The sequence below is a fragment of the Ahaetulla prasina genome, chromosome 11 (genome assembly GCF_028640845.1).
Source record: "Ahaetulla prasina isolate Xishuangbanna chromosome 11, ASM2864084v1, whole genome shotgun sequence".
Taxonomy (NCBI): domain Eukaryota; kingdom Metazoa; phylum Chordata; class Lepidosauria; order Squamata; family Colubridae; genus Ahaetulla; species Ahaetulla prasina.
In genome coordinates this window covers 13452300-13480242 of record NC_080549.1, presented here as the reverse complement: position 1 = coordinate 13480242, position 27943 = coordinate 13452300, and the positions used below count along the sequence as shown (strand labels likewise).

The 27943-nt window shown below is 46.7% G+C and overlaps 1 protein-coding gene across 1 annotated transcript; it reads left to right on the top strand.

The window, feature by feature from the left end:
* Positions 1-1277: 1277 nt before the first annotated feature.
* Positions 1278-27008, top strand: SASH3 (SAM and SH3 domain containing 3). The gene is made up of 8 exons (XM_058154691.1): positions 1278-1469; positions 8486-8584; positions 10329-10463; positions 12936-13047; positions 16237-16385; positions 18716-18922; positions 23219-23369; positions 26045-27008. Exons 1-8 carry the CDS (start codon positions 1413-1415, stop codon positions 26227-26229), a joined length of 1095 nt encoding a protein of 364 aa, XP_058010674.1. The 5' UTR covers positions 1278-1412; the 3' UTR covers positions 26230-27008.
* The last annotated feature ends 935 nt before the right edge of the window (positions 27009-27943 follow it).

Here is a 27943-nt window from a genome sequence, read left to right as displayed (position 1 = left end):
TTTCTTGCAGACAGCTGGACATTTGCATCCTTTTAGAGGATCCTTGAAGCACTTGGAGGTTTACCTGTGTCCTCAGGATCACCTGAGTGGTGCAAATGGTTCCTGGTTTGGGAATGACTGAGAATCTCCACAGGCTTTATAGCTGTACAATTTGGGATGAACAGCCTTTGAATGGTGTGGGAATAGGAATGGATTTCCAAAGGAAAAAAAATTGCAGACTACAGGAACCATTTGCACCACTCAGGTGAACCTGAGGACACAGATAAACCCCCAAGTGCTTCAAGGATCCTCTAAAACAGTGGTTCTCAACCTTTATAGCGCTGCGACCCCTTTAATACAATCCCCACGATGTGGCGACCCCAACCGTTTAGCAGAAATTCCCTGAAAGTGACTGTGGGCTTGCCCTGATGCGCTTCAGGAAGACCGCTGATTAATTTCATCGCGGTGATAGGCAGCGATCTCAGCACGCCTCAGCAGCCGCAGAAGGGGGGGAAAGCGGCAAACTGTTTTTTTGAATTTATCGCGCCTGAAGCCGTATTGGCTAGCGATCTGAAGTGCTTGCGATTGCCTTGAGGACGGAGGCATTAAAGCAGAGACTCCTCCCCTATTAAATTTATTGCGCCTGAAGCCAGATTAGGCTAGCGATTGGGAGTGATTGCAGCTGGCTTGAGAGGAGACATCAGAGCAAAGATTTCTCTCTTTTTTAATTTATCGCGCCTGAAGCCGTATTGGCTAGCGATCTGAAGTGCTTGCGATTGCCTTGAGGACGGAGGCATTAAAGCAGAGACTCCTCCCCTATTAAATTTATTGCGCCTGAAGCCAGATTAGGCTAGCGATTGGGAGTGATTGCAGCTGGCTTGAGAGGGAGACATCGTCATTCGACCCCCAATGGGGTTGCGACCCATAGGTTGAGAACCGCTGCTGTAAAAGGATGCAAAGGATCAGCTGTCTGCGAGGAATAAATAAATCCTTCCATTCCCCACCTTCCAGTCAGAGCTAAAGAAGCTACTTGGATTTAAAGGCTTTGTGGATTTCAATTCCCAGAATTCCCCAGCCATTCAGTGCTGGCTGGGGGAATTCTGGGAGTTCAGATCCACAAGTCTTAAAAAGAAAAGAAGTGTCCCAAAACACTTCTCCCTCCCAAAGTCATCTTTGGTAGCTTCAGACGAGGCCAGTCCTCATGAACGTCAGGTTGCCACTTCCTTCCTGTTTAAAATGTGCAAGCGCAGGGCTGGGTCTCGCTTTCGTCTCTTGCAGAGGCCCAGCTGCTGGGAAAGGAGGTCCATGTGATGCACTGATTTCCTGCCCGTTTCCTGGCCTCTGGGCTTCTTGCTTTCCTCTGCTCTCTCTCTCTCTCTGGCGGTCCTCCTGCATCACCCATCCATGCATTAAAGACCTTCAGAGGTGTCACCATGCTGCGTCGGAAGCCATCCAACGCCAGCGAGAAAGACCCGGTCCAAAAGAGGAAGGTGAGTTGGGGAAGGTCTGTCTGAAGCCCTCGCAAGGCAACTGCCCAGCTGATCCATTGAGATGGACTGCAACAAGGCAATGAAGAAGCCTAGAGCAGGGGTCTCCAATCTTGGCAACTTTAAGACTTGTGGACTTCAGCAAAGCTGGCTGAGGACCTCTGGGAGTTGAAGTCCACAAGTCTTAAAGTTGCCAAGGTTGGAGACCCCTGGCCTAGAAGGTAGCATAGATTCCTTACCTCGGCTGTAGACCCTCCAAATGTAGACTCTGTAGGACATTGGAGAGAGACACTTTGGGTCAAGTTAGGAGATGAAGACTCAAAAGGCCCACCGAGGGAATCTGAGCCCTGCCTCACCCCTTTTAGTTATTATTTTTATTTTATTCCTTTGTCAAGCATATATAAGATAACAGGTAAAAGCATAAACGTAATTTGAATACATGAAAAGAGTGAGAGTAAAAAGGACAGGGATGGAAGGAACGCTGGTGCTCTTATGTATGCACGTCCCTTGCAGACCTCTTAGGAATGAGGTGAGGTCAACGGTGGACAGTTTAAGGTTGGAGACATCCTTAGAGACATCCACACCAGTTTCCCGCTCGGTGTTTTGAATGCTGTCATCAATCTCGTGTGTCCCTTCTAAATAAGATGTGAAGACTCTAGAAAGAGTGCAGAGAAGAGCAACAAAGATGATTAGGGGACTGGAGGATAAAACATATGAAGAACGGTTGCAGGAAGTGGGTATGTCTAGTTTCATGAAAAGAAAGACTAGGGGAGACATGATAGCAGTGTTCCAATATCTCAGGGGCTGCCCCAAAGAAGAAGGAGTCAAGCTGTTCTCCAAAGCACCTGAAGGCAGGACAAGAAGCAATGGGTGGAAACTCATCAAGGAGAGAAGCAACTTAGAAATAAGGAGAAATTTCCTGACAGTTAGAACAATTCATCAGTGGAACGACTTGCCTACAGATATTGTGAATGCTCCAAGTTTTTAAGAAGATGTTGGATACCCATTTGTCTGAAGTGGTGTAGGGTTTCCTGCCTAGGCAAGGGGTTGGACTAGAAGACCTCTAAGGTCCCTTTCAACTTTCTTATTCTATTTCTATTCTTTATTTATTTATTTATAACTCAACATAACAAACACAAAACGCATAACATACATTCCCTTGTTACAACTGTTTTGTAGCAGTGATCTCCTAATATTTACATTTTTTTCTCCCATTTCCCCTTATAATATTTATGTCCTTCTTGTCCCATTATCCCTTATTACTCTATAGTTCCTATTACTCATAATATTAAAGTTATACATTTTATACACTACCTTACAAACATCCTGCGCTTATTGTTTCTCCCCTTTCAGCTTTGTTCACTTTTTCTAATCTCCAGCCATTTGAACCATTTATCCCAGATTACATCATAATTTGTATCTTCCTTTTCTTTAATTTCCTTTGTTCGTTTGTCTGTTTCTATTCTTGATCTACCCCACATGGAGCAGAGAGGTTTACTCCATCGGGGACGCCATCACAACCACCCAAAGCATTTTCAAGAGCTCCTGCAGCAGGAGCAGCCAGGCGGGTTGTGGATTCACGCTAACGAAGAAGGGGCATGCAAGGAGAGGGAGAAGGGGGGCTATTGTAACTGGGGAACCGTTTTGAATAACAGCCCTTGGATGTGGTTTGGCGGTGCTGCTTTCTGCTGCCAGAACAAGTTTCGTGATAACAGTGACACTCATATAAGTCTCTGGGTAGTGAGGTTGGGTTTAACATCAGACTGTTCCAGTAATCTACCAGAATCTACTGTTAGAACACACAATGATCTTCCTCCGATCATAAGGATTCCTTACCTGAGCTGTACCAAAATCTGACTTTTTAACTTTTCACAAGTTCTTTTCTTTCTTTATTTCTTTTTCTTTCTTTCTTCTTTCTTTCTTTTTCTTCTTTCTTTCTTCCTTCCTTCTTTTATTCCTTCCTTCCTTTTACTTTCTTTCTTTCTTTCTTTCCCTTTCTTTCCCTTTCTTTCCTTTCTTCCTTCCTTCCTTCCTGTCTCCCCTCCTTTCTTTTCCTTCCCTTCCCTTCCCTTTCTTCTTTCTTTTCCTTTCCTCCCTTTCTCCTTCTACTTTTCTAACTTATTCTTGGGAATTCAGATTCCACCCCCCCAACACCAGATTTCTCTGGGTCATATTTTGTCACTTACCATTGTGTTGTTTCTGTAGCACAACATTCCATCTCTCTACAGTCTCCCTGGCTGCCCTCATTCCCCAGTTTGGAAAAAGTCCTCTGAGACTTTTCCCTTCCTTGAGATTAAAGTGAAGGTAGCCAAGGGGGCTCTCTAGATCAGAGGTCTCCAACCTTGGCAACTTTATGACTTGGGGACTTCAACTCCCAGAATTCCTCAGCCACCGCGTCCCTTGCATATGAGCTTAGCAAGCAACTATTCACCTTCATGTTAAAAACAAGAATTAAGGACTGAAAGAAAGCAGTTTTCTTCTTGGTTGGCTCTTCCTTAAAATTCCCCCACCCTACTTTTTTTTTAAAAAATGTCTCCCTTTATCACCTCCCTTCATTTCCTCCCCTTCTTTCTAGGACCCCAGTTCTACCATTGGAAGAGATGAGCTTAATGCCAACACAAAATCAGTTTGGCAACAGGTTAATTTCAGGGGAAGGTGTGTCCCTCTCAGTCTGCTGCGTGCATACCAAGCTACAACTTGCAGTCGGGGTGTCTTGGAATAGCTCCTGGGTTTCCCAGAAATTAGCAGCTCCATACTTTGGGGGACAAGCTTTGCAAACATCACAGGTCCCGTCCCCCCCACAATGTAAGGTGTCTCCAGAACAGTGGTTGGGGTTGCCGCTAAGGGTTAGCGGTATATTTGGGTCAACGGGCTGCGGTTCCTGCTCTTCCAAGGAAAAAGGCTGGTTTCTCGCTTAGTTCTTGCTAAGAACATTAGTTCTTGCAAGAACATTCAGATTTGCATGCGCGTATCTGAATGTGGAACTAAGGCTGCAGCTCAGCATCCTGTAGCAGCCTCTCTCACCGCAGCATCCTGGACTCGGCCCATAGGCACCGAGGGATGTATTTGGGTTCCTGGGTTCTCAGCCCATGCCTTTCCAGGAACACCCAAAAGTGTGCAATGCAATGCATGTGCATGTGTTTCTTCTCCTTCTCCTCCTCTTCTTCTTTCTCTTCTTCTCCTCTTCTCCTCTTCTTCTCCCCTCCTCCTCTTCTTCTTTCCTCCTCCTCTTCTTCTTCTCCTCCCCACCTTTTTCTTTCCTCTTCCTTCTCTTCTTTCTCTTCTTCTCCCCTTCTTCTTCTCCTCCTCCTCCTCTCCTCCTCCTCCTCCTCTCCTCCTCCTCTCCTCCTTCTCCTTCTCCTTCTCCTTCTTCTATTTTGGATAAGTTTTTAATTTAGCAAAAGCTTCTATAAACAGAACAAGTTCTTCTGCTCCTACTCCTACTTCTCCTCCCTGCCTGGATTAGTCTTCAGATTTCTTGGCAAAATTTCCGAAGTCCTTTGCCCTTGCCTCCTTCGGAAGGCTGAGAGAGAAGGACCGGCCCCTGGTCACCTATCTGGCTTTGTACCCAAACCAGGACTAGAACTCACTGCCTCCCAGTATTAAGGTGTCCAACTTTTTTACAATGAGAAGGAGGACACAAATAAATTGAAGGGGAAAAAAATCCACTTGCGCGCGGTGCACTCTCTCAAAACAATTCTCCTGTGCAGAGCACATGCTCCGCATAATCGCGTCTCACTGCACTGTACCGAAGCTTGACGAATTGTCATCTCAAATACAAATACATCCCATCACCACACAACAGATCAGCTCGGCATCGATTGAATACGGAGATTTACAGATTAGTCTTCAAATATCGAAAAGGAGGACATGTAGGAGGACACTTTTCGAGAGAGGACAGAACTTACAAAAGAAGGACTGTCCTCCCTAAAGGAGGACAATTGGTCACCTTACCAGTATCTAACCTGGTGCCTGGACCACGACACCAAATTTGCTCTCGATACAAACTGGGTTTCTGCAGACCCTCGTTGTTGTTGTTTTTTTAAAAAAACAAAAAACAGAAATCAACCCACCCTCACCCTCTCTACTCTCCCAGGTGTCTGGATTCTGGAAACTGTAGTTGCCGGTCACCTGATGCTAACCCACTTCCTCTGCACGGTATTGATCTATGAGTCGATTTTAAGCAACTCTGCAAAAAAAAAGAGAGAGAAAGAGAAAGAGCTGCAGAGGAAGCGGGGAGGGGCAGTCAGTCAGAACATAGCTAGATCAACTTAGAAAAAGCATCCGGACAACTCAGTATTCGGAAGTGAACAGTGCTGACCGGGGGTGAAATGCTCCCGGTTCGGACCTGATCGCCCGATCCGGTAGCGATGGCGGCGGGTGGTTCAGAGAACTGGTAGCAAAAATCCCTGCCCCCCTCTATGCCCAGCTGAGCCGCACAATCATCAGAGGGGTTTTTTTTACTTTTAAAGGTATTTTTTCTTCGGCCGAAAAAATGCTTTTAAAAGTTTTTTAAAAAGCCTCTGATGATCGTGTGGCTCACCTGGGTTCCTCAGAGCCTTTTAAAAGCATTTTTTCTACATCCTCTTTGGCTGAAGAGGTTGTAGAAAAAATGCTTTTAAAAGTAAAAAAAAAAGTTGGCCACGCCCACCCACTCACAATATCCCCCCACCAAACCACGCCCACAGTTGGGCATGGCCATTTTTTTTTACTTTTAAAAGCATTTTTTCTACGACCTCTTTAGCCAAAGAGGTCAGAGCTCCTCTGACGATCCCAGCTGAGTTGCCTGATCGTCAGAGACTGTTTTTCTTTTAAAGACAAAAAAAATGCTTTTAAAAGAAAACAAAAGCCTCTGATGATCAGACAACTCGGCTGGGATCATCAGAGCCTTTTAAAAGCATTTTTATACGTCTTTGGCCGAAGAGGTCATAGAAAAAATGCTTTTAAAAGTAAAAAAAAAAGTTGGCCATGCCCACCCAGTCACAATATCCCCCCACCAAACCACGCAGAGCTTCAGAAAAGAAGCCCCCAAACAGAGCTTCAGGAAAAAAGCCCCCAAACAGAGCTTCAGAAAAGAAGCCCCCAAACAGAGCTTCAGAAAAGAAGCCCCCAAACAGAGCTTCAGGAAAAAAGCCTCCAAACAGAACTTCAGAAAAGAAGCTCCCAAACAGAGCTTCAGAGGCTTTTTTTCTGAAGCTGTTTCGGAGGCTTTCAGAGGCAGGAAAAAAAGTTTTTTTTCTGAAACAGAGTTTCAGAATTTTCAGAGGCCAAAAAAAAAAAAAAGGCCAAAAAAAAAAAGAGCAAGGCACAGAGCTCACAACCAAGGAACCTGTTGCTAAAATTCACCTCTGGGAACAGCTGATTGGGGGTATTCCGGGAGGCCAATCCATCTGCCAATCAACTTTTCTTATTTTCCTTCCCAAAAACTAAGGTGCATCTTATACTCTGAAAAATACAATACTGCATCCAAAATGGGCCGCGTGGGGACTCCTGGGAGGGGAGGGGCGGGTGGGACCAGCCAGGAGTGGGATTTGGGGGTTTTCCGAAGTGCACAGAATCTTAGCTAGAGGTTCTCCCGAAACCCCACGAACCCCCAGCAGCCCAGCCCTGGTTTACCTTTTCTTCTTTAAACATCACCCTCATTATTATTATTATCATCATCATCATCATCATCATCATCATCATCATCATCATCATCATAATATTTTAATTTGTATACCACCCTTCTCCTGAAGGACTCAGGGCGGTGCACAGCCAGAATAAAAATACAAAGAAAAACAATACATATAATATTAAGAACACCCCTTAAAAAGCTTATTCAATTGGCCAAAAATTTAAAATACAATAACACCCTATAAAAATTTACAAAAATTTCCCTCATCATCCCTCCATCAGCAGACAGGCAGACAGATAGGCACATTAGAGAACAGGACTTGTTTATTTTATTTTATTTTATTTATTTATTTTGTCACACAGTATATATAAGCATAAGCATTAAATAATTATACAATATATAAGCATATATATGAATATGAGTATGTAATAACTATATGAAATTGGATACAATCAAAGGGAACATTAGGACAGGAACGGTAGGCACGTTGGTGCTCTTATGCACGCCCCTTACAGACCTCTTAGGAATAGGGTGAGGTCAACAGTAGATAGTTTTTGGTTAAAGCTTTGGAGATTTTGGGAAGAGACCACAGAGTCAGGTAGTGTATTCCAGGCATTAACAACTCTGTTACTGAAGTCATATTTTCTGCAATCAAGATTGGAGAGGTTCACATTAAGCTTAAATCTATTGTGTGCTCGTGTATTGTTGCAATTGAAGCTGAAGTAGTCTTCAACAGGAAGGACCTAGTAGCAGATGATTCTATGAGTTAAACTCAGGTCATGTCGAAGGCGGCGGAGTTCGAAATTTTCTAAACCCAGGATTGCAAGTCTGGTGGCATAAGGGATTTTGTTGTATTCGGAGGAGTGGTGAACTTGGAGAACTTGGTCTCAAGGACTTTATAATCTGAAAAAGTGACAGGTTCCATCAGCAGATGGGGTGGGGGAAGGCAAACAGGCAGCGAAATGTGTGTATTTTCAGCTACAGGAACCGGTTTAGAGGAAACGGAGGTGAGAAGCAGGACTTCATATTTTTTTTATGTAACCTGCTGCATCATCCAGCTCTCGCTGATTGACTGCCTCTTCTTCTGGAGGAGGGGGGGGCACATCTGTGCACACAGGTTTGCCTTCCCGCGTAAGAGGCACCGAGGGATGGAGAAGGCGAAAGAACAGTGGTCTCCTGGCAACTCCATCCACTTCTGGCTTGCAGCTCCACCCGCTAGCCCTTCTCACCGAGAGTCCTGTAAGCTGCCCAGAGTCACGGATGTGAGATGGGCAGCTACATAAATGAAATAAAAGTAAAATAAATAACCATGGAGAAGGCTGCAAGATTCCCAAGGCCCAAGGTTGGCTTTCTCTGCTCTGCAATCCATTGCTGTTCCTGACCGTCTATGCCTTCCCCCCCACAGCTGTCGCTGCAGCGGTCCAGCAGTTTCAAGGATTTCGCCAAATCCAAACCCAGCTCCCCGCTGGCGAACAACAAGGCATTCAGCCTCGAAGAGGAAGAGGTAACGCCCCATCCATTCCCCAAACCTTGGGCTCAGGGGTGGGTGTCACTACCTTTCCCACCGGTTTACCCCATGCACGCTGTCCGCGCATGCGCCTGCCCTTCTGTGCATCTGGACATGCGCCCGGCCTCGAAAACATACCTAAATAGCATGACTTGGAGCCAAGGTGGGTGGATGGGCCCACCTGCAATCGCCACTACCGGTTCACCACACCGGTGCAAACTGGCTAAATACCACCTCTGCTTGGGCTCCTCTTCTTCTGCCCTTTCAATGACAGCTCAGTTGGCTTCTCATTGTCCCCTTTGCCACCAATTGTCGTGTCCCACTCCTCCGCTGGTCAGGGAAATCCGAATCAGGCGTGCCTCTGCAGCTCTGCCAAAGTCCTAGCAAAGTCCTCAGGGCAGGCAGGCAGGAGACCAGAAAGTGACTTCAGCAAGATATGTTTAGACTTTGCCTGACTCAGAGACTGCCAGAAAGCAGATCCTTTATATAGGCCATGGGGTGTGGCTCCATGACTCAGCACTTATCCAGGCCTGCCCTTCCCTTCCTTCTGTTGCCTCCGCCTATCAATTCTCCTGAAGCGAGGGTCACTCCAATCGGCAGCTGTTGGTAATTGACCTCCCTCAGGCTCACATGCTGTGGGGGAGGGGGAGGGGTCTAGTTGCTCCGTTTGCCTGGGCATGGAGCCAGGGCTGGGGCCGGGAGATGCTCCCTCCTCCACAGCCTGTCTGGGCATGGAGCCAGGGCTGGGGCCGGGAGGCATGCTAGGACATTCCTCAGTGTTCGGAAGCAGATAAGAAGATCCCGGCTGCGGTGAGAGCGGGCAAGACACAACACCAATCCTGGCTCACATCCTTCTATTATCAGTAGCCAAATCCCTCCCAACTGCATCTTTACCTTTCTCCATCGCTCTAACCCTACAGCGGGGGTGTCAAATTCAAGGCCCGATGTGGTCTGCGATGTGGTCGGATCCAGCCCGCGGGACCGTCCTAGTCTACCCAATGCGGAAACATTGGGCTAACGTAGCTTTGGCCCGGTCTACCCAGTGCAAAGACGAAACATGCCAGCAGTTTGGGGAATGGCGTCAAGTTGGCCACACCCACCCAGTTGGCCATGTCCATGAAGCCCCCCAAAGTCAACCACAGCCCTGATGTGGCCCTCAATGAAATTGAGTTTGACACCCCTGCCTTACAGGTAGTTCTCCACTTACGACCAAGACTAGGAACTTCCACCCGTTGCTAAGCGATAACCGTGGTCAATTTTATGACCTTTTTTGGCACCAATCATTAAGCAAATCACACAATTAATTCATAAATCTAGTTTTCTCCCCACATTGACTTTGCTTGTTGGAAGTCAACTGGGAAGATCATCCATGACGATCACGTGACTCCAGGATGCTGCCCCTATGATAAACACAACATTGCCAAGGATCCAAATTTTTATCTGCACTATGACTGCACTGAGAAGGGCAAGACTGGTCATCAGTCCCTTTTTCCAAGCTCATCTTAAGTTCAAATGAGCACTCCTCGAGTGGTAAATTCAGGACTACCTTTAGTTGTAGTCTACTGGTTGGTCAGAGAAACTGTTTGCTTTCTGAAAGGCAGACTTCATCTGATACGGAGCCCAAAAATCAGTGTCCCAAGCTAGGAAGGTCCATTCTTGAACTCAAGTCATCCATGCCCATACCAATGAGGAGTCATCTTCTCCCTTCCTGGAAAGCCAAGGTCTACTGTTCTCTCTGCAGGTTCTTGAAGGCAACCCACCAGCTAGCCCGGATGATGTAGGGCGCTCAAAGCTGGGCAAGAGATGGAGAGCCGCCATTTCCAGGACCATGAACCGGAAGACGGGCAAGGCAGTGGCTAAAGCATTGGTAGATCAGGTGAGAGGCGAGACTGTGTCCACTCCACCCTGGGTTTGCATCTGTTGTTTTGTTTTTCTTTGAGAGAATTTTTTTATTTTTCTAAAACAAACATACATAAAAACATCTTCAATCAAAATACAGTGTGTCGGTTGGTTGGTTACAAAGCTTTTGTGCAATTTCACCATATTCATAAAATGTAATTTATCTTATTTTGCATTTTACCAGTCTAATATACGTCCAAATATTTTATCAATTGATTTTTGGTTTAACTATAAATGCTTCTTCCCTAGCCTCATATAAAATGTACTAGATTTTACATTAATTATGTTTGTATCATTCATTTCCCCTTCTTAATTCAAACCAATGATACTACGTTATACTTTGTTTATTTCAACAATTCTTATATTATGAATATCTCTGTCAAACTTCAACCTATTTTTTTATCTAGCCATTGATAAAATAAAACCCATAGAGAACATTATTATAAGATATGGTTTGCGTGTGTTTGAGCAAGAGAGTTGTATAGGATGCCTCCTTCCAAAAAGCCTCACTGTTGCCCAGCATTTAACTTCTTCCTTTAAGCCTATTTGCATGCTCTCTCTCTCTCTCTGTCTCACACACACACATATACACTTCCTTCTCCGTGTAGTTTTGTGAAAGCAGAAAAAAAAAGAGCATGCAACAGTGAAGGCTTGCAGGTTCTGCTTGTGAGCTCTTCAGCAAGTAACCAAACTGAGGATGCGGGCTTCTGTTGCTACCTTATATACACAGCACAAATGTGCCTCTCTTTTTTTTTAATAGCCTAAAATAGATTTAAAGGTGGTTACATGAAATGAAATCTCCTTTCTACCTGTTGTGACCCAGGCCCAAGTAGGTAGTAGTAGACGCAATCAGTTCGAAAACAAACAGACTTTATTAGGACAGATGAGAATTAAACTCATTCTCAGCGTAGTCCAAAACAAATTCTTCATAACACAATTCTTCAGTCTTATCACCAACCTTGGTCTAATTAGGCAAACTGCCAAAGGCTTTTTTTGGCAAATGTTCAGAAGCAGAAGACGCCGAGCAGAAATAAATACAGCAAGATACAGAGCAAGTCTATCACCATTGTTTTCTGACAAAGAGCCCAAGAGCCATTGCCGTTCTTTTAAACCCTATAGGAGGGGCCAATCATCTCCTGGCCCTACTCCTCTTTGCTTTAGCTGCTCTTGACTTCTGGCAGCTCTTCTCATGCGTGCACTAGGAACAGGCTCCTCCTGTTCCTCTGCCTCACTACTGTCAGCCTCTGGAGGCTCCAGAGTCCGCACATTGCTCCCAGATGGCCCTGGCCCTATCTCTGCCTCTGACGCAGAGCCCTCATCCGGGCCTTCCCCAGCCTCTTCTTACTCAGCCTCATCGCTGTCCAACTCCGCTGCCAGCTCCACAGGCTGCTGGAAGACCACAACACTACCCGATGAGACAGTTCCTTTTGTTTTGTGTCATGGTTCTGTCTCATATCCCCAATCTTTTAATCTTTAAGTGCAGCTGGGCAATGATATTTGGGCAGTCCGTAGAAGAGAGGATGAGAATCAAGTATCTTGCTGCAAATGATTAATGGGGAGCTCCCAGGAAGATACCTTCAACCAGGCAGTTGCTCCACAACTCCTTTTAGAGCAACTGTTGTGGACCACCAGCTGCCAGCAGACTCAGACAATGAGGAGGCTGGGGAGGAACAGTGCTGGAGTCTGGGGAAGACTCTGATGGATGCTCTGCATCAGATGCAGAGATAGAGCCAGGGCCGTCTGACATTTCCCAGCCACCGGAGAGGCAGCTGCCTTTGGAGGCTGAGATGAGTGAGGAGGAAGAACAGCTGGGGCCTGTTCCAGATGCACGTATGCGCAGAGCAGTTAGGAGAAGTGAACAACAGAGGACAAGGAGTTGACTCAGGAAGCAAAGCACACGTGGACGCTGAATGGCTCCTCCCTGGCTGGGGAATAAATAGAAGGAAAGGGGAGTGGTTGTCGTAGAAGACAACAGTTCGTATTTCTGAAGATTTTGCTCATTGTGTTTCATGCCACAGAGACTTGCTTGCCAGAACTTAATTTGCAGCCTTTCGGCTGGGAGCTCACAGCCTTGCAATTATCAATTATCGCAAGGAACTGATAAGGTCTGTCACTGCAGTTAACTCTTTGAAGGACTCTTGCCTGGACTTTTCGGTGGGTGAATGCAATTAATTCACAAGAGGTAAATAAAGAGGGGGGTTTCGTGACCAGGAGTCTGTTTCTTGCTTCTGTTGGGTCAGAAAAGCAACCTGTTGACCTGTGCAGTTCCTTCTTTTTAAACACTCTTGTGTGTGCGCAACATGCTCTTCCTCTTTCCCCAAAAAGCATGCCTGGCCTTCGTGGAAGGCAGGCCTTCAAAGGAAGCAAGGATCAAACACAGCAACCATGGCCAACTGTGTTTCTGTCTTGGGATGAAAGAGTTCTCCATGGTTTCACGTTCGTCTTGCAGGGACACGATGAATCCGAGACTCCTGCATCTCCAGCCCACAGTCCTGTTGAAGAAGACCTTCCCGTCTTTCCGGTCGCAACCCAGGAGACTAACAGCCCCAGTGCCTCCAACGGTAAACAGCTCACCCATCTTAGATTAGATTAGAATTCTTTATTGCCCAAGTGTGATTGGACACACAAGGAATTTGTCTTTGGTGAATACGCTGTCAGTGTACATAAAAAGAGAAGATATATTCGTCTAGAATAATAAGATCCAACACTTAATAATAGTCATAAGGTACAAATAAGCAATTGAATCATACTAGGAAACAATCAATATAAAACATAAGGATACAGCAACAGTGTTACTGTCATAGACTAGACTAGACTAGACTAGACTAGACTAGACTAGACTAGAATAGAATAGAATAGAATAGAATAGAATAGAATAGAATAGAATAGAATAGAATAGAATAGAATAGAATTTTTTATTGGCCAAGTGTGATTGGACACAAGGAATTTGTCTTGGTGCATACGCTCTCAGTGTACATAAAAAAAAAGGTACCTTCATCAAGGTACAACACTTAATGATAGTCATAGGGTAAATTTAACACTTAATGATAGTCATAGGCTACAAATAAGCAATCAGGAAACAATCAATATAAATCGTAAGGATACAAGCAACAAAGTTCCAGTCATAAAGTCGTAAGTGGGAGGAGATGGGTGATAGGAACGATGAGAAGATTAATAGTAATAGTAGTGCAGACTTTGTGAATAGTTTGACAGTGTTGAGAGAATTATTTGTTTAGCAGAGTGATGGCATTCGGGAAAAAACTGTTCTTGTGTCTAGTTGTTCTGGTGTGCAGTGCTCTATAGCGTCGTTTTGAGGGTAGGAGATGAAACTGTTTATGTCCTGGATGTGAGGGGTCTGTAAATATTTTCACAGCCCTCTTTTTGACTCGTGCAGTATACAGGTCCTCAATGGAAGGCAGGTTGGTAGTCATTGTTTTTTCTGCAGTTCCAACTATCCTCTGAAGTCTGTGTCTGTCTTGTTGGGTTGCAGAACCAAACCAGACAGTTATAGAGGTGAAGATGACAGACAGCTTCAATGTAACCTCGATTTAAGGTTTACTGCGCATGGAAGTGGTAATGCTTGGGATAGACTACACCAGCGCAAAATGGGGTCTATTCCAAACAAGGCCTCATTCCCTTTTCACATGAAGCAACTGAACATTATAGCAGAAGTTCTGTGCTTCTCTGGCACTTGAGCATCTTTACTTAATGTGAGCAAATATTTTCTGAGTAAGGGCAGGTAGAGATTCCTACAAGTTGAGCTCAGCTCTGAAGATTCCTCAGCCTTGCGCTGGTGAAGTTTTCTTGGCCACAGAAGAGAAGTGGCCGTCTGCCTCTGGTTTCTTGCCATTTCGGAGTCTCTGCTATAACCCAGGGAGTTTCTGATGGTCTCCCATCCAGTTCCTTAACTTGATGTGGCCTTTTTTTTTCTTAAAAAAATGGCTGGCTGTGCCGGGGACTGCATTCCCAACCAGGCAGAATCTCATCGTGATGTAGAGGAGAATGGAGCAGTTGCAACTGAATCCAACCACTTCCTTCATGCAGGAATCCAATTCGAAGCAGAAGATTGTCTAGTCCAGGGGTAGTCAACCTTTTTATACCTACCGCCCACTTTTGTATCTCTGTTAGTAGTAAAATTTTCTAACCGCCCACCGGTTCCACAGTAATGCGCCGTGTATCATCGTCTGCGCATGCCTGTCACGCATCGTGGATTGGGTTTGGGGGGGAGCGCCAGCTACCAGCTCTGCTTGTCTGTTACAGCTGGGTGGTGGTGGGGAGATGCGCGAGCTATTCTGGGATGAGGCTCTTTTGTTTGCAGTCGCACTATAGCGCCATTTAGTTTCACTTACGTAACATGAACTAAACTTATGGTGTGGGGCTTTGGGTGAAGGCTGGAGGGAAGGGCCGCTGGTGGTGAAGAGTCGGAGGACCTTGTTCCAATGGGATTGCATCATAGCCTGGAACTGGCTGACCATCTCAGCCCACTGAGCCGCCAGGCGCCGGTACCTGTCCTTGCACTCCCGCAGGTCTTCCCTCTGTTTGGAATGCCTATGTTTGTTGAGCCTTCTTCTTGCTCAATCCAATTTGAACTGAGCCAGCGGTTTTGCCAACTCTTTCTCGTGGTGGCTGCTTAGCTCCAGCAACTGCTTCCCGTTGGGGCCCTAAAGAGCCCGGGCGAGCGGGCAGGCAATGAGTAGCGAGTAGAGGCTGGCAAGGTGCCCCTCAATGTGAGTGACATTGCATTGGCCATGCCCACCCAGTCACATGACCATCTTGCCAAGCCCACCCAGGCGGTCATTAGGCAGATCATATGAGTGGTCCAATACGGGATTTAAAATTATAAATTTAGTGGTCCCTGAAATTCGAAAGGTTGGTGGCTCCTGGTCTGGACAGTCTTCAAATAACTGTGAAGATCTTTCTGCTTCTCCCTCCTTCTCGAGACTAAGTCATCCCTCTTCTCTCCTTGTCTTCAGGAGATTCAGCTTCTGGCCTCTGATAGTCCTTTCCTAAACTTATTCTGGTTTACCATGTCCAGAACCAGATATAATATTCCAGAGATAGGGTCCGTCCATCTAACATAGAATCATCACCTTCTTTTAACAACCACATTTAACAATCCCTTGTGGGGCGGAGTCTGGGCAACTGAATGGAGCTGAGTGTTTACTGGCCGGATGCCCTTCCTGTCACCAATGCGGAGTTTTGCTCAGCAGATACTTTCTCAATATAGAATGAAGTGCAACTATTACTTAACAAAACCTAGAACTACACAGTGCAGAGCAATGATTCTGGTGGTTCGTAGGATGGAGAAACTCAGTACAGATAGTCCTCGATTTAGGACCACAATGGAGCCCAAAATTTACGTCGTTGCGAGATGTTTGTTAAGTGAGTTTTGCTCCATTTTACCACCTTTCTTGCAATTGTTAAGCGAATCACTGCAGTTAGTAACCTGGTTGTTAAGTGAATCTGGTTTCCCCATTGACTTTGCTCCGTCACAAAAGGGGATCACATGATCCTTGGATCCAGCAACCATCATAAATATGAGCCAGTTGCCAACTGTCCGAATTTTGTTCATGTCACCATGGGGTCATTTTTCAATGACGTGTGAAAAATGGTGATAAGTCACTTTTTTCAGTGACATCGTTAACTTTGAACAGGTCCCTAAATGAACCGTTGTAAGTCGAGGACTACCGTCTCCAAGCTGCCATAGAGTCAGCTAACATTTCTTTCTCCTGGCTCTTGTCCCCTTCTAGAAAGGGAATTGTTCAGCCCCACCATGAGCAGCCTCTGCAGCAAGGAAGAGACCATCTCTACCCCATACAACGGACCCTTCTGTGGAAAAGCCAAGGTTCACACAGATTTTATTCCCAGCCCTTATGACAAGGACTCTCTGAAGCTTCAGGTGAGTGCTTTGCATTTCTCTAGGCGCAGGGGTCAGCAACCTGTGGCTCTTTCATCCCTCTGCTGCGGCTCCCTGTCGCCAGTCGGCTCCACAATTGATAGGATTTTCGGTTAGGACAGGTAGAGGAAAAAGGACGCCGTGCTAGGAAGAGACTCTATGGTGGGGGGGGAACCAGATTTCTGGTCAGCAGAGGAAAAGGGATGCCACGCTAGGAGGAGACTCTATGATGGGGGAACTGGACTTCCGGTCGGCTCCAGAATTGAATGGGGGGCTTCCAGTTAGGAACTTTGTGGCTCTTTGAGTGTTTAAGGTTGCCGACTCCTGCTCTAGGGAGCTTTCCAAGAGTGCTCCCAATGCCATAAGTGAAAAAGACAGGGCAGGTATTGCTTCTTCCCAAATTGATTTTCCATGGCAAGAAGAAGAAAAGCAGGAAGAGAAAAATCATGGAAAGATTATACACAGACAAGGAAGAGGACCCTCCACTCAAGAAGCAGTGCTAGACCACTTAGAATATTGGGGTTAATACAGAGGTGAAATCCAGGACGTTCTGACAGGTTCTGGAGATCTGGTAGCAGAAATTTTGAGCAGTTCAGAGAACCAGTAGTGGAAATTTTGAGCAGTTTGGAGAACCGGTAGCAGAAATTTTGAGCAGTTCGGAGAATCAGCAAATACCACCTCTGGCTGGCCCCAGAGTGGGGTGGGAATGGAGATTTTGCAATATCCTTCCCCAGGAGTGAGGTGGGAATGCAGATTTTGCAATATCCTTCCCCCAGGAGTGAGGTGGGAATGGAGATTTTGCAGTATCCTTCCCCTGGAGCGGGGTGGGAATGGAGATTTTGCAGTATCCTTCCCCTGCCATGCCCACCAAGCCACACCATGCCCACCAGGCCAAGCCCACAGAACCAGTAGTTTTAAAAAAAATTGGATTTCATCACTGGGTTAATAAGAGCTTTTTGGTGGTCGTTTGGGAGATTTAATTTCACTTCCTGGCTGGCTGAGGAATTCCGAGAGTTGAAGTCCAGAGGTCTTAAAGTTGCCAAGGATGGACACCCGCGTTCTAAAATATTATTCTGATTTTATTAAGAAAATCTGTGCAGAATCTATTAATCCAATGCATAGTACAGAAATAACTATCGGAAAAGTAAATTAGTTCTCTTCGATGTTCATTGGTGTTCCCCAGAAGTCGATATTGCAACACAGTTTGCTTTTGGAAATGTGCAGCTTTTGTTGTTCTTAGGAATAAGCGTCATACGAACCCGTCATATGTTTTGATTTGGGTTTCCTGCGCTGCGTGAATCAAGCATGTAAACCACAGCTTTAGGACATAACGTGTTGTGCAAACCTAGCCCATTGTGACATGCAGAGTGAACCACGATTGTGCTCGATTGTACAACCATGTACGGCTGTCTTTAGAAGATAATTTGACAGCCGTCGCCAGGGGAGCTTTTTATCAGGTCCGCCTGATTCGCCAGTTGCGCCTCTTCCTGGATTGGGACTCTCTATGCACAGTCACTCATGCCCTCGTTACTTCCTGCCTGGATTACTGCAATGCTCTCTACATGGGGCTCCCCTTGAAGAGCACCAGGAGGCTCCAACTGGTGCAAAATGCGGCCGCGCGGGGGATAGAGGGAGCATCTCGTAGCTCCCATGTAACACCTCTCCTGCGCAGGCTGCATTGGTTGCCGGTGGTCTTCCAGGTGCGATTCAAGGTTTTGGTCATCACCTTTAAAGCGCTCCATGGCATGGGACCGGGATATTTACGGGACCGCCTGCTGCCACCAGTAGCCTCCCATCGACCTGTGCACTCTCACAGGGAGGGCCTCCTTAGGGTGCCGTCGGCCAAACAATGTCGGCTGGCGGCCCCCAGGGGAAGAGCGTTCTCTGTGGGGCCTCCTGCCCTGTGGAATGAACTAGCCATGGGACTACGCTTACTCCCTGATCTTCGGACCTTTAAGCGCGAGCTTAAGACTTTCTTCTTTCATCAAGCAGGGCTGGCCTAATGATAAATTTTAGTCAAGGGTCTTTAATGGGGTTTTTAATGGGGTTATTTTATTCTATAATTTTATTCACGTATTTTAAATATTCAGCTTATGGAATTAGATTTTTAATTATATTGTATTTTAAATTTTTTGTATCTGTGTTTTATCTATGCTGTACACCGCCCTGAGTCTTCGGAGAAGGGCGGTATAAAAATGTGAACAATAAATAAATAAATAAATAAATAAATAAATAAATAAATAAATAAATAAATAAATAAATAAATAAATAAATAAACCAGAAACCTACTAGGATCTGGTTGAAAGATGCTAACGATACGGCATTTGGCACAGAAAGGGGACATCATCCACATCATTGCAAAACCTCCTGTCGGCACCTGGACTGGCCTTCTGAACGACAAAGTGGGCTCCTTCAAATTTATCTACGTCAGTATCATCCCTGAAGAGACCGTCTCGGCTACGAAGACCAGTTCGCGGCACAGGAGCAAAAGGCCAAAGCCCAAAACCTTGCAGGAGCTGTTGCAACGGATGAACCTTGAGGTGGGGAATGTTGCCCTGACAATGAAGCACTAACAGGCAAGGGAAATGACTCAGTAGGATGTCTAGTCCCCTCCTTAGAAAGGAAACCCAAGCTGGGTGACTTCGGCCAAGATTGTTTCTCAGCCCCAACCCACTTCACAGGGTGGTTGTGGTGGGGAAAATGCAAGGTTGGAAGCCTCCACCGAATAATAGAGTTGGAATGGACGTTGGAGGTCTTCTACTCCAACCTCCTCCTCAAGCAGGAAACCCTATACCATATCAGATAAATGGTTGTCCAATCTCTCCAGTGTTGGAACACCCACAACTTGTGGAAGCAAGTCCAAAGAACACTAATTAATGTTCTAACTAGGACGCAATGGCTCAGTGGCAAAGGTGCTGAGCTTGTTGATCAGAAGGTTCGGCAGTTCAGCGGTTCGAATCCCTAGCGCCGCGTAATAGGGGTGAGCTCCCGTTCCTTGTCCCAGCTTCTGCCAGCCTAGCAGTTCGAAAGCAGGTTAAAAAATGCAAGTAGAAAAATAGGGACCACCTTTGGTGGGAAGGTAAAACGTGTTCCGTCCACCTTTGGCGTTGAGTCATGCCGGTCACATGACCATGGAGACGTCTTTGGACAGTGCTGGCTCTTCGGCTTAGAAACGGAGATGAGCACCACCCCCTAGAGCCGGGAACGACTAGCACACATATGCAGGGGAACTTTTACCTTTACCTTTATACTATATGATTCAGAAGGTGGCTCTAATTCTTGACATTTCTCGGTGAAACGATGGAAGATCCTGTTGAGAAGTCAGGGTGCGTGGTCATTCTCAACAAGCAAGTATAGCTTGATGGCCATCCTTGGCCAGCTGCTGAGGATGAGGGTAGTCAAGGCCAACACATACGCTCAGCAGAACTAAATGGGCCCTGGGTTTGACCTGTGTGAGGAAGTTTCCAGCAATTCTCCTGCCTCATATGCATCAGAAAAGTGTTACTCATCACCTTCAACACCCTGATGGCGGGCCTGGCCAGAACAATACTTTATAAACAGGAAATGGCATTGGTCCATTCGCTGAACATTTCTTGTCATATTAAAAGGGAACTGAAGGAGAGGCTGTGGGGCAGGGATTTGGACCTCATCCATGTTTCGAGCTCCCCACAGAGTAGGAAAAGGGGTGCCAGCCTAAATTTCATTTTGAGACGTGGCAGAAAACAGGAGAACAATATATTGATACCCATTTCTAGCTACTGCAATTAGCAGCGGAGTAAATATTTCATAAAAGAGGAAAAACTATTTCTTTAGATATACCTACTCACTAAAAATACAGGTGCTTGACTTGCGTTTGGGTTTTTTTTTCAAATCCTCTTCCTGAAAATATTAGGCTTTGCATCTTAAAAGATAAATAAAGCCTAATCTGCATTTGAGGTTGATTAAACCACAATTGTGTGGGTTTTTTTAAAAACTGTCTTGGATTGTCAGAATCTATTTCTAATGCACATAACAAATGTGGTAGCATTTAGCATTCAGTTAGACTCATGGTTTTGCTGCAGCCAATTTTTTTTTAGTTACAGTATTTAAGAAGCAACTTGCTCCCTCTCCTTTCGTCTGATACAGAACTAGAAATGTAAAAGTTCTAAACGTAACCGGAAAAACGGCCACTTCAAACATTTAGAGGCTAAAACATTGAAGAACGGTTGCAGGAATTGGGTATGTCTAGTTTCATGAAAAGAAGGACTAGGGGAGACATGATAGCAGTGTTCCAATATCTCAGGGGCTGCCCACAAAGAAGAGGGAGTCAAGCTGTTCTCCAAAGCACCTGAGGACAGGACAAGAAGCAATGGGTGGATTGATTGATTAATTGATTAATAGAAGATTACCGATGCAAAGCTGATGTAAAGGAGTATATGTTTTATGTTAGTGTTTGTTATGTCTTCTTGTTTTTTAAAAAAATAAAAAGTATTTAAAATGTAAAAAAAAAGCAGCAGCAGCAAGGGTTGGAAACTAATCAAGGAGAGAAGCAACCTAGAACTAAGGAGAAATTTCCTGACAGTTGGAACAATTCATCAGTGGGACAACTTGCCTGCAGAAGTTGTGAATGCTCCAACACTGGAAGTTTTTAAGAAGAGATTGGATAACCATTTGTCTGAAGTGATGTAGGGTTTCCTGCCTAAGCAGGAGGTTGGACTAGAAGACCTCCAAGGTCCCTTCCAACAGGTAGCATGTTCTATGCTATGCTATGCTATGCTATGCTATGCTATGCTATGCTATGCTATGCCATGCCATGCCATGCTATGCCGTGCTATGCTCCAAGGTCCCTTCCTATTCTATTCTATTCTATTCTATTCTATTCTATTCTGAAAACAGTTACAGTACCTTATATCCCTGTCTCAACTGCTAGAGTTGGCTAGCAAACAGCTACAGTCACATAACAAATACATTAAATGTCATTTCTTCTCCCAAAAACATTGAAAACAGCTCCATCATAGCTGCGATGGAGACTGCTAGTTCTTGTACTCAGCACAAAAATAAAGCAACACACACAGAGCAAATAGCTCCTGTGCACTTTGTTCCACGAGACCACACCTGGGCAGGCACCTTGTGCCAAAAGGTTTGCTCAGGTCTCACCTACCGTAGTCAGAGGTGGTATTCAGGAGGTTCTGACCAGTTCTGGAGAACCGGTAGCGGAAATTTTTAGTAGTTTGGAGAACCGGTAAATACCACCTCTGACTGGCTCTGCCCCCATCTATTCTCTGCCTCCCGAGTCACAGCTGAGCGGGAAGAAATGGGGATTTTGCAGTATCCTTCCCCTGGAGTGGGGAGGGAATGGAGATTTTACAGTATCCTTCTCCTGCCACACCCACCAAGCCATGCCATGCCATGCCATGCCCACAGAACCGGTAGTAAAAAAAAATTGAATCCCACCACTGACCGTCAAGGATGCACAATTCATATTATTGAGCTGATAGCTTGAGCTGTTGAATCCCTTCCTCAATCAGAATTGAATCTGATTTGCTCTTCCCTTCCCTTCATACATTGATCTACTATAGGAGTTAACTCTTTGGAAGTCTTTCTCCTCGAGATGCTGTACAAAGGTCCCAAGACATTCTTTACCCTCGCACCACGGCTCCAAATATTACTTGGTGACCAAATCCAGGCCCCTCCCCTCCCAATATGCCATTCCTCATAGCAGGATTCTACGTGTCATTGTATGAAACAAAAACAGGTGATCTCCTTGATGGTGTGAATTGGGATTGGAAACTAAACTCCCAAGCAATGAGAATTGCCGTTAGCAATCTCTGGAGGACCAGACCCAGTTCTAAATCCTCTACGCAAGAGTCAAGTCACTTCTTCATTCTCCAAGAACAGTGGTGGCCTAGTGGTTAAAATGCAACATCGCTGGCTAACTCAGCTCACGTTACCAGGAGTTCGAGTCCCTCAATCCATGACCGGTTCAAGGTTGACTCAGCCTTCTGTCGTCGGTCAAATAAGGACCCAGATTGTTGGGGACAAGATGCTGACTCTATAAACCGCTTAGAGTGGGCTGCAAAGCACTAGGGAGTAGTATATAAGTCTAAGTGCTATTGCTATTCCTTCCTCTCTCCCTTCCTTATTCACATTCTCCTTCCTGGTGGCGCAGCAGTTAGATTGCAGTATTGCAGGCTGACTCTGCCCAAAGCAATGAGTTCAACCCTGACCAGCTCAGCCTTCCATCCTTCTGAGGTCAGTAAAATGAAGAACCAGATTGTTGGGGGCAAGATGCTGACTCTGTAAACCGCTTAGTGAATGCTGCAAAGCACTAGGGACCAGTATACAAGTCTAAGTGCTATTGCTATTCCCACCTCTCTCTTATTCCCTTTCTCATTCTCCTTCCTGGTGATGCAGTGGTTAGATTGCAGTATTGCCGACGGAGTCTGCTCGTAGCCAGGAGTTCAACCATGACCGCCTCAGCCTCCCATCCTTCCCGAGGTCCATCAAATGAGGACCCAGATCATTGGGGGCAGTAGGCTGACTCTCTAAAACAGGGGTCTCCAACCTTGGCAATGTTTAAGCCTGACGGACTTCCAACTCCCAGAATTCAAAGCTGGCTGGGGAATTCTGGGAGTTGAAGTCCGCCAGGCTTAAAGTTGCCAAGGTTGGAGACCCCCTGCTCTAAATTGCTTAGAGAGGGCTGCAAAGCACTGTGAAGTGGGATATACAGCAAGTCGAAGCGCTGTTGCTATTACAGGGCCAGAAATGAAAACAAATCCCTCTCACCCACCCCCTCGGGTAAGCTATCCCAAGTATTATAACAGGACTGTCTCTCTTCCCCACCCCCCCACATTCAGGAGCACACCTCTACACTGTTACTAAATGGTTACCAGACCGTGGAGGACTTCAAGGAGCTGCAGGAGAACCACCTGAATGAATTGAACATCACTGACCCACAGCATCGCACCAAGCTGCTTACAGCAGCCGATCTACTGCTGGATTATGACAGTAAGTGCCCTTCTTGGGCCCCCCTCCCAACTCCCCAACAGCTTGCTTTCTTCCTTCCTCCATTGTCAGGCTCTTTTCCTGAAGCGAGGCCAGATCTGGGTGCAGAAAATCCCACCTTGAAATCCTACCACATTTGGTATTAAAGACCAACTGTTCTGTCCCCCCTCGCCTCCGTCCAAGCGATGGCTTAATTAGCCGGCACTATCAGCTCTGGCAGCAAACTAGCGAGCATATGCCAAATGACTTTGTTATCTCCCTTGATGCCGATGAGTCACCCAGGAACAAACAGTACTTCAGCTCTAGTTAAACAGTTGATTTGCCTGCTATGAAGAGGCATAGCAGTCCTCGCTGGTTTTATATCCTGTGGGGTGTAGCTCCCAGCACTTCCTAGGCCTGCCCCACCCCTGCTTCTGTTGTTCCCGCCTCTCCTGCCTACAAAACCTAGGGTCCAGCCAGGCCTGATTGCCATCAGCCAGGTCTGGAGGTGTGGCCTGGGGAGGGGAAGAGTCAGGGGACGGAGGCCTCGTTATCTCCTCCACCTGGCCTGCCTCTGGCTCCTGGAGCTGAGCCAGGGAAGCCGGTGCTCACGAGGTAAGTCCTGATGGCTCTTCCCCCTCACTTTCCAAGTCACTTTCTGGCAGGGGGCCCGGCTCGGGGGGCGCAGACACAACACCAACTGTGACACAAAACCGAATTGATAAATTGGACTAGACCACAATGAGATAGACCTGGGGTCAGTGGTGAGTTTCTACTGGTTCACCCTGGTTCGAATGAACTGGTGGTGGCAGGAAGCTCCACCCATCCACCCGGATGTCATCACGCATGCGCAGAAGCACCGTGCGTGACTGTGCACTCAAGTTCCGAATTGGTAGCGAAGGTATGTGAAACCCACTACTGCCAGAGGTGTCATTGAGAATCGTATCAGGGTTGTGTTTGACCTCGGGAGGCAGGGAGGTGGACGTGACCAGGGTGGGCCTGGCCAGCTTGATGTCACTCATCGAGGCTCCATTTTTGGCTGTGACGGCCTCCTGCAGGCCTCTGTCAGTGAAAATGGAGCTTGAGAAGGCCGCCTGCGGCTGTCCCAGGCTGTTTTGGGCCACGACAGCCTCCTGCAACCTTCTGCCATGCAGCTTTTCCAAGCTTCATTTTCACTGGCAGAGGGTTGCAGGAGGCTGTTACAGTCCGAAACAGAGCCGGGAGGTCTGCGCGCAGCCCTCCCGAGCTCCCTTTTTGCTGGCAGAGGCACCACGGACTGGTCCTTCACTGTTTTCAGGGTGAGCCCATGGGCCACATCTAAGCATCCCGCAGGCCAGATCCAGCCCCCAGGCCTTGAGTTTTGACACCCCTGGGATAGACTATCACAAATCTTGAAATAGTAGTTTCCTATGACATGTGATCTAAGGGACATGGGGGCTCAGTGGCTAAGATGCTGTGCTTAGGTCGGCACTTCAGTGGTTCAAATCCCGAGTGCCACGTAACAGGGTGAGCTCCCGTGACTTGTCCCAGCTTCAGCCAACCTAACAGTTTGAAAGCACGTAAAAAAATGCAAGTAGAAAAATAGGGACCGCCTTTGGTGGGAAGGTAAACGCCTTTGGCGTTTAGTCATGCCAGCTACATGACCACAGAGATGTCTTTGGACAGCGCTGGCTCTTCAGCTTTGAAACGGAGATGAGCAGCGCCCCCTAGAGTCAGGAATGACTAGCACATATGTGCGAGGGGAACCTTTACCTTTAACTCATGACATGTGAACATGGCTCCATAGTGGGAAGCCTTGTTTGGCGGTCCCAACATTTACCGAGAGGCTCCTGCTCTTCACAAGCCAGGTTACAGAAACTTCTGTTTCTCACCCAATCAATTAATCAATCAGAATAGAGCTGGAAGGGACCTCGGAGGTCTTCTAGTCCAGACCCCTGCTCAAGCAGGAGATCCTATGCCATTTCAGACAAGGGATCATCCAGTCTCTTCTTCTTGTGGTCCGCCAGCAGCCTGCGGAGCTGGCAATGGAGTCGGACAGCAATGAGGCTGAGGTGAGGCCAAGGCCATTGGGGAGTGAGGTACGGACTCCAGAGCCTGATAGTAGTGAGGTAGAGGAACAAGAGGAGCCTGTTCCTAATGCACGCATGAGAAGAGCTGCCAGAAGGCAAGAGCAGCTGAAGCAGAGAGGACAACTCGGGAGTAGGTCCAAGAGATGATTGGCCCCTCCCATAAGGCTTAAAACAGACCAGCAACGGCATTTGGGCTTTGCCGGAAAACAATGTTGGTAGCTTCGTCTTCTGCTTTGTCTACGCCTTGCATTTATTTTTGTGACTTCTGAACTTTTGCCAAGAAAGGCCTTTGGCAAGTTTGCCTGATTGGACCAAGGTTTGTGATAGGACTGAGGAATTTGTGTTGGGAGGAATTTGTTTTAATTTAGTTGAACTATGCTGGGAATGAAGCAATTCTCAGCTGTTCGAATAAAGTTTGTTTTTTCACTGACTGAATTTCCTACTCAGTTTCCCCCCGACTTGGGCCTGGGTCACAACATTTCTTTAAAAGAAACTTCCAGTGATGGAGCGCCCACAACGACCCAGGAACAAATGGCCAGGCCATCCTTCTTCCCTTTCCAGGGTTGCCACTTTTGGAACTGTCCCCGCTCTTCTTTTTTTTTAATAGCTGGCTTTTCTCTTCTCCCACAGCAAGCAGCGAGGCTGAAGAGGAAGGAGGCGCCTTGGAGGGTCAACTATTTCCCGGAGAGATCAAAGAAGACATTCCTCGTGATTCCGGCTGTTTTGAAGGGGCGGAGACTTTGGACAGTGGTCGGGAAGAAGACGTGAAGCTTGGGGAGGGGCTGCCATCCCATTCTCTGACCAGTTCGGGCTGAGATGAAGGCCCCTCGCTCTGCATCCTGAGCCCCGGTTGGTTGGTTGGTTGGCTGGCAGGAGCTGTTCTTCCAGGAACACGCCTCTTGTTCCTTCCCCTGCCAAGATAACTCTTTAGGCCAAGTAGGAATAGAGCTCCAAAATCCTGGCTGAGGAACAAGGAGAAGGCTCGGATCCAGAATCCGCACTGATTACTGCACCACAGACTCTTGTTGCCAGACTGTTGCATGCCAGGGGTGCCTCTTTCAGAGTTTTGCCTGCGGCGAGGAGGAGCTATGTTGAGACTTCCCAAGAAGCAACCGAACTCGCCTCTGCCTCCACGTGCCCAAGTCTTTCTCTTGGGTGCAAAGAGTGTTTGCTTGCCTCCGCAACCCCCACCCCACAGTCTCTGCGCAGTCCAAATCCCGCCACAAATATGGACAACGAACTTCTGAGTGGGGTGGGGCTTCTCCCACCCTCCTGAGTCACCCGAGGAGGGGTATCCACTCTTGTAGGTGTAGTTGGGAAGGGCAGGGGGGAGGGGGAGGAGGGACTCTGCTCTAGTTCTTTTCCAATAGATCTACTTTATTGTAAAACAGCTAGGTTTTAGGCAGCTTTAGGACAAGATCCTCAGGAAAGAAAGGTAGGTGCAATTTTTAGACTGGCTTACTGTATGAAATGGCAAGCACTATTCCCTGGTACTGACTTTTCAAATAAAGCACATTTTTCTCTGGAGTGTAGATCTGAACCTATATGTCTGGGTTGTTTTTAGAAAAACTAAAAGGTAAAATATTCCGAAGGAAGGAAGGAAGGAAGGAAGGAAGGAAGGAAGGAAGGAAGGAAGGAAGGAAGGAAGGAAGGAAGGAAGGAAGGAAGGAGGGAAGGAAGGAAGGAGGAAGGAAGGAAGGAGGAGGAGGGGAGGAGGAAAAAAAGAAGGAGGAGGAGAAAAGAAGGAGGGAGAGAGAGGAGGGAGGGGAGAAAAGAAAAGAAAGAAGGAGGAGGAGGAGAAAAGAAAGAAGGGAGGGAGAAAGAAAAGAAATGGAGGGAAACAAAGAGAGAGAGAGAGAAAGAAAGAAAAGAAAAGAAAAGAACAAAAACACAATAGGCCCAGGACTCTATTATGAAGCACAGCTAGGTAGCTTATTCCCCCAAGGCTTCATCCAAAAAGGGTCGAAGATCTCAAAAGACAGGTTTTGCAGAACAGCGAAGGTGAAGTTAAGCAGGCCTGATCTTGAAAACCAAGCAGCAAGAGAGCCGAGAAGATATTCGTGGCCTGGTTTCCCACTCTGCACCCAGGGGGCTGGTCTGCTTAGCACAGCTTCCTTGGGTTACATCAAAAGTGGGGGCACCGCACAAAAAGCCGTTATGGAGGTGAGCGGCGAGGGGGGGAGGGCCGTCTGAGGCCAAGGTCACACAAACAAAACTTACACACAAACACACGATCCAAAACCTTCACGGAAACCAGAGGTGGACATACTAAGGTAGCTAGCATGGCTAGACTGGAATAACCTGTCAGAGAACATGAAAAAGGGTATCTTAAAAGAGAGAGCAGGCAATTCCTCTCAGCAGCAAAGGGGAAGAACACCAGCAGCCTTTTCTGCTCTTGAAGCCAAGGACAAACAGACACACTGGAAAAAAAAGAGTTGCATTTTTTTTTTCTGCAACAGGGTGTAGAGGAAGCCACGCAGACTACCATATTACACCTGGATGCAGTACCTCTCCTGTCAATCATAGCAG

What these genes read in the sequence shown, in the direction of transcription:
- SASH3 (XM_058154691.1), top strand. Translation starts at nt 1,413, where the DNA reads ATGCTGCGTCGGAAGCCATCCAACGCCAGCGAGAAAGACCCGGTCCAA. An exon ending in TCAGCCTCGAAGAGGAAGAG is followed by an intron (nt 8,585 to 10,328) that starts GTAACGCCCCAT and finishes TTCTCTCTGCAG; the next exon opens with GTTCTTGAAGGCAACCCACC. An exon ending in TGCAACGGATGAACCTTGAG is followed by an intron (nt 18,923 to 23,218) that starts GTGGGGAATGTT and finishes CCCCACATTCAG; the next exon opens with GAGCACACCTCTACACTGTT.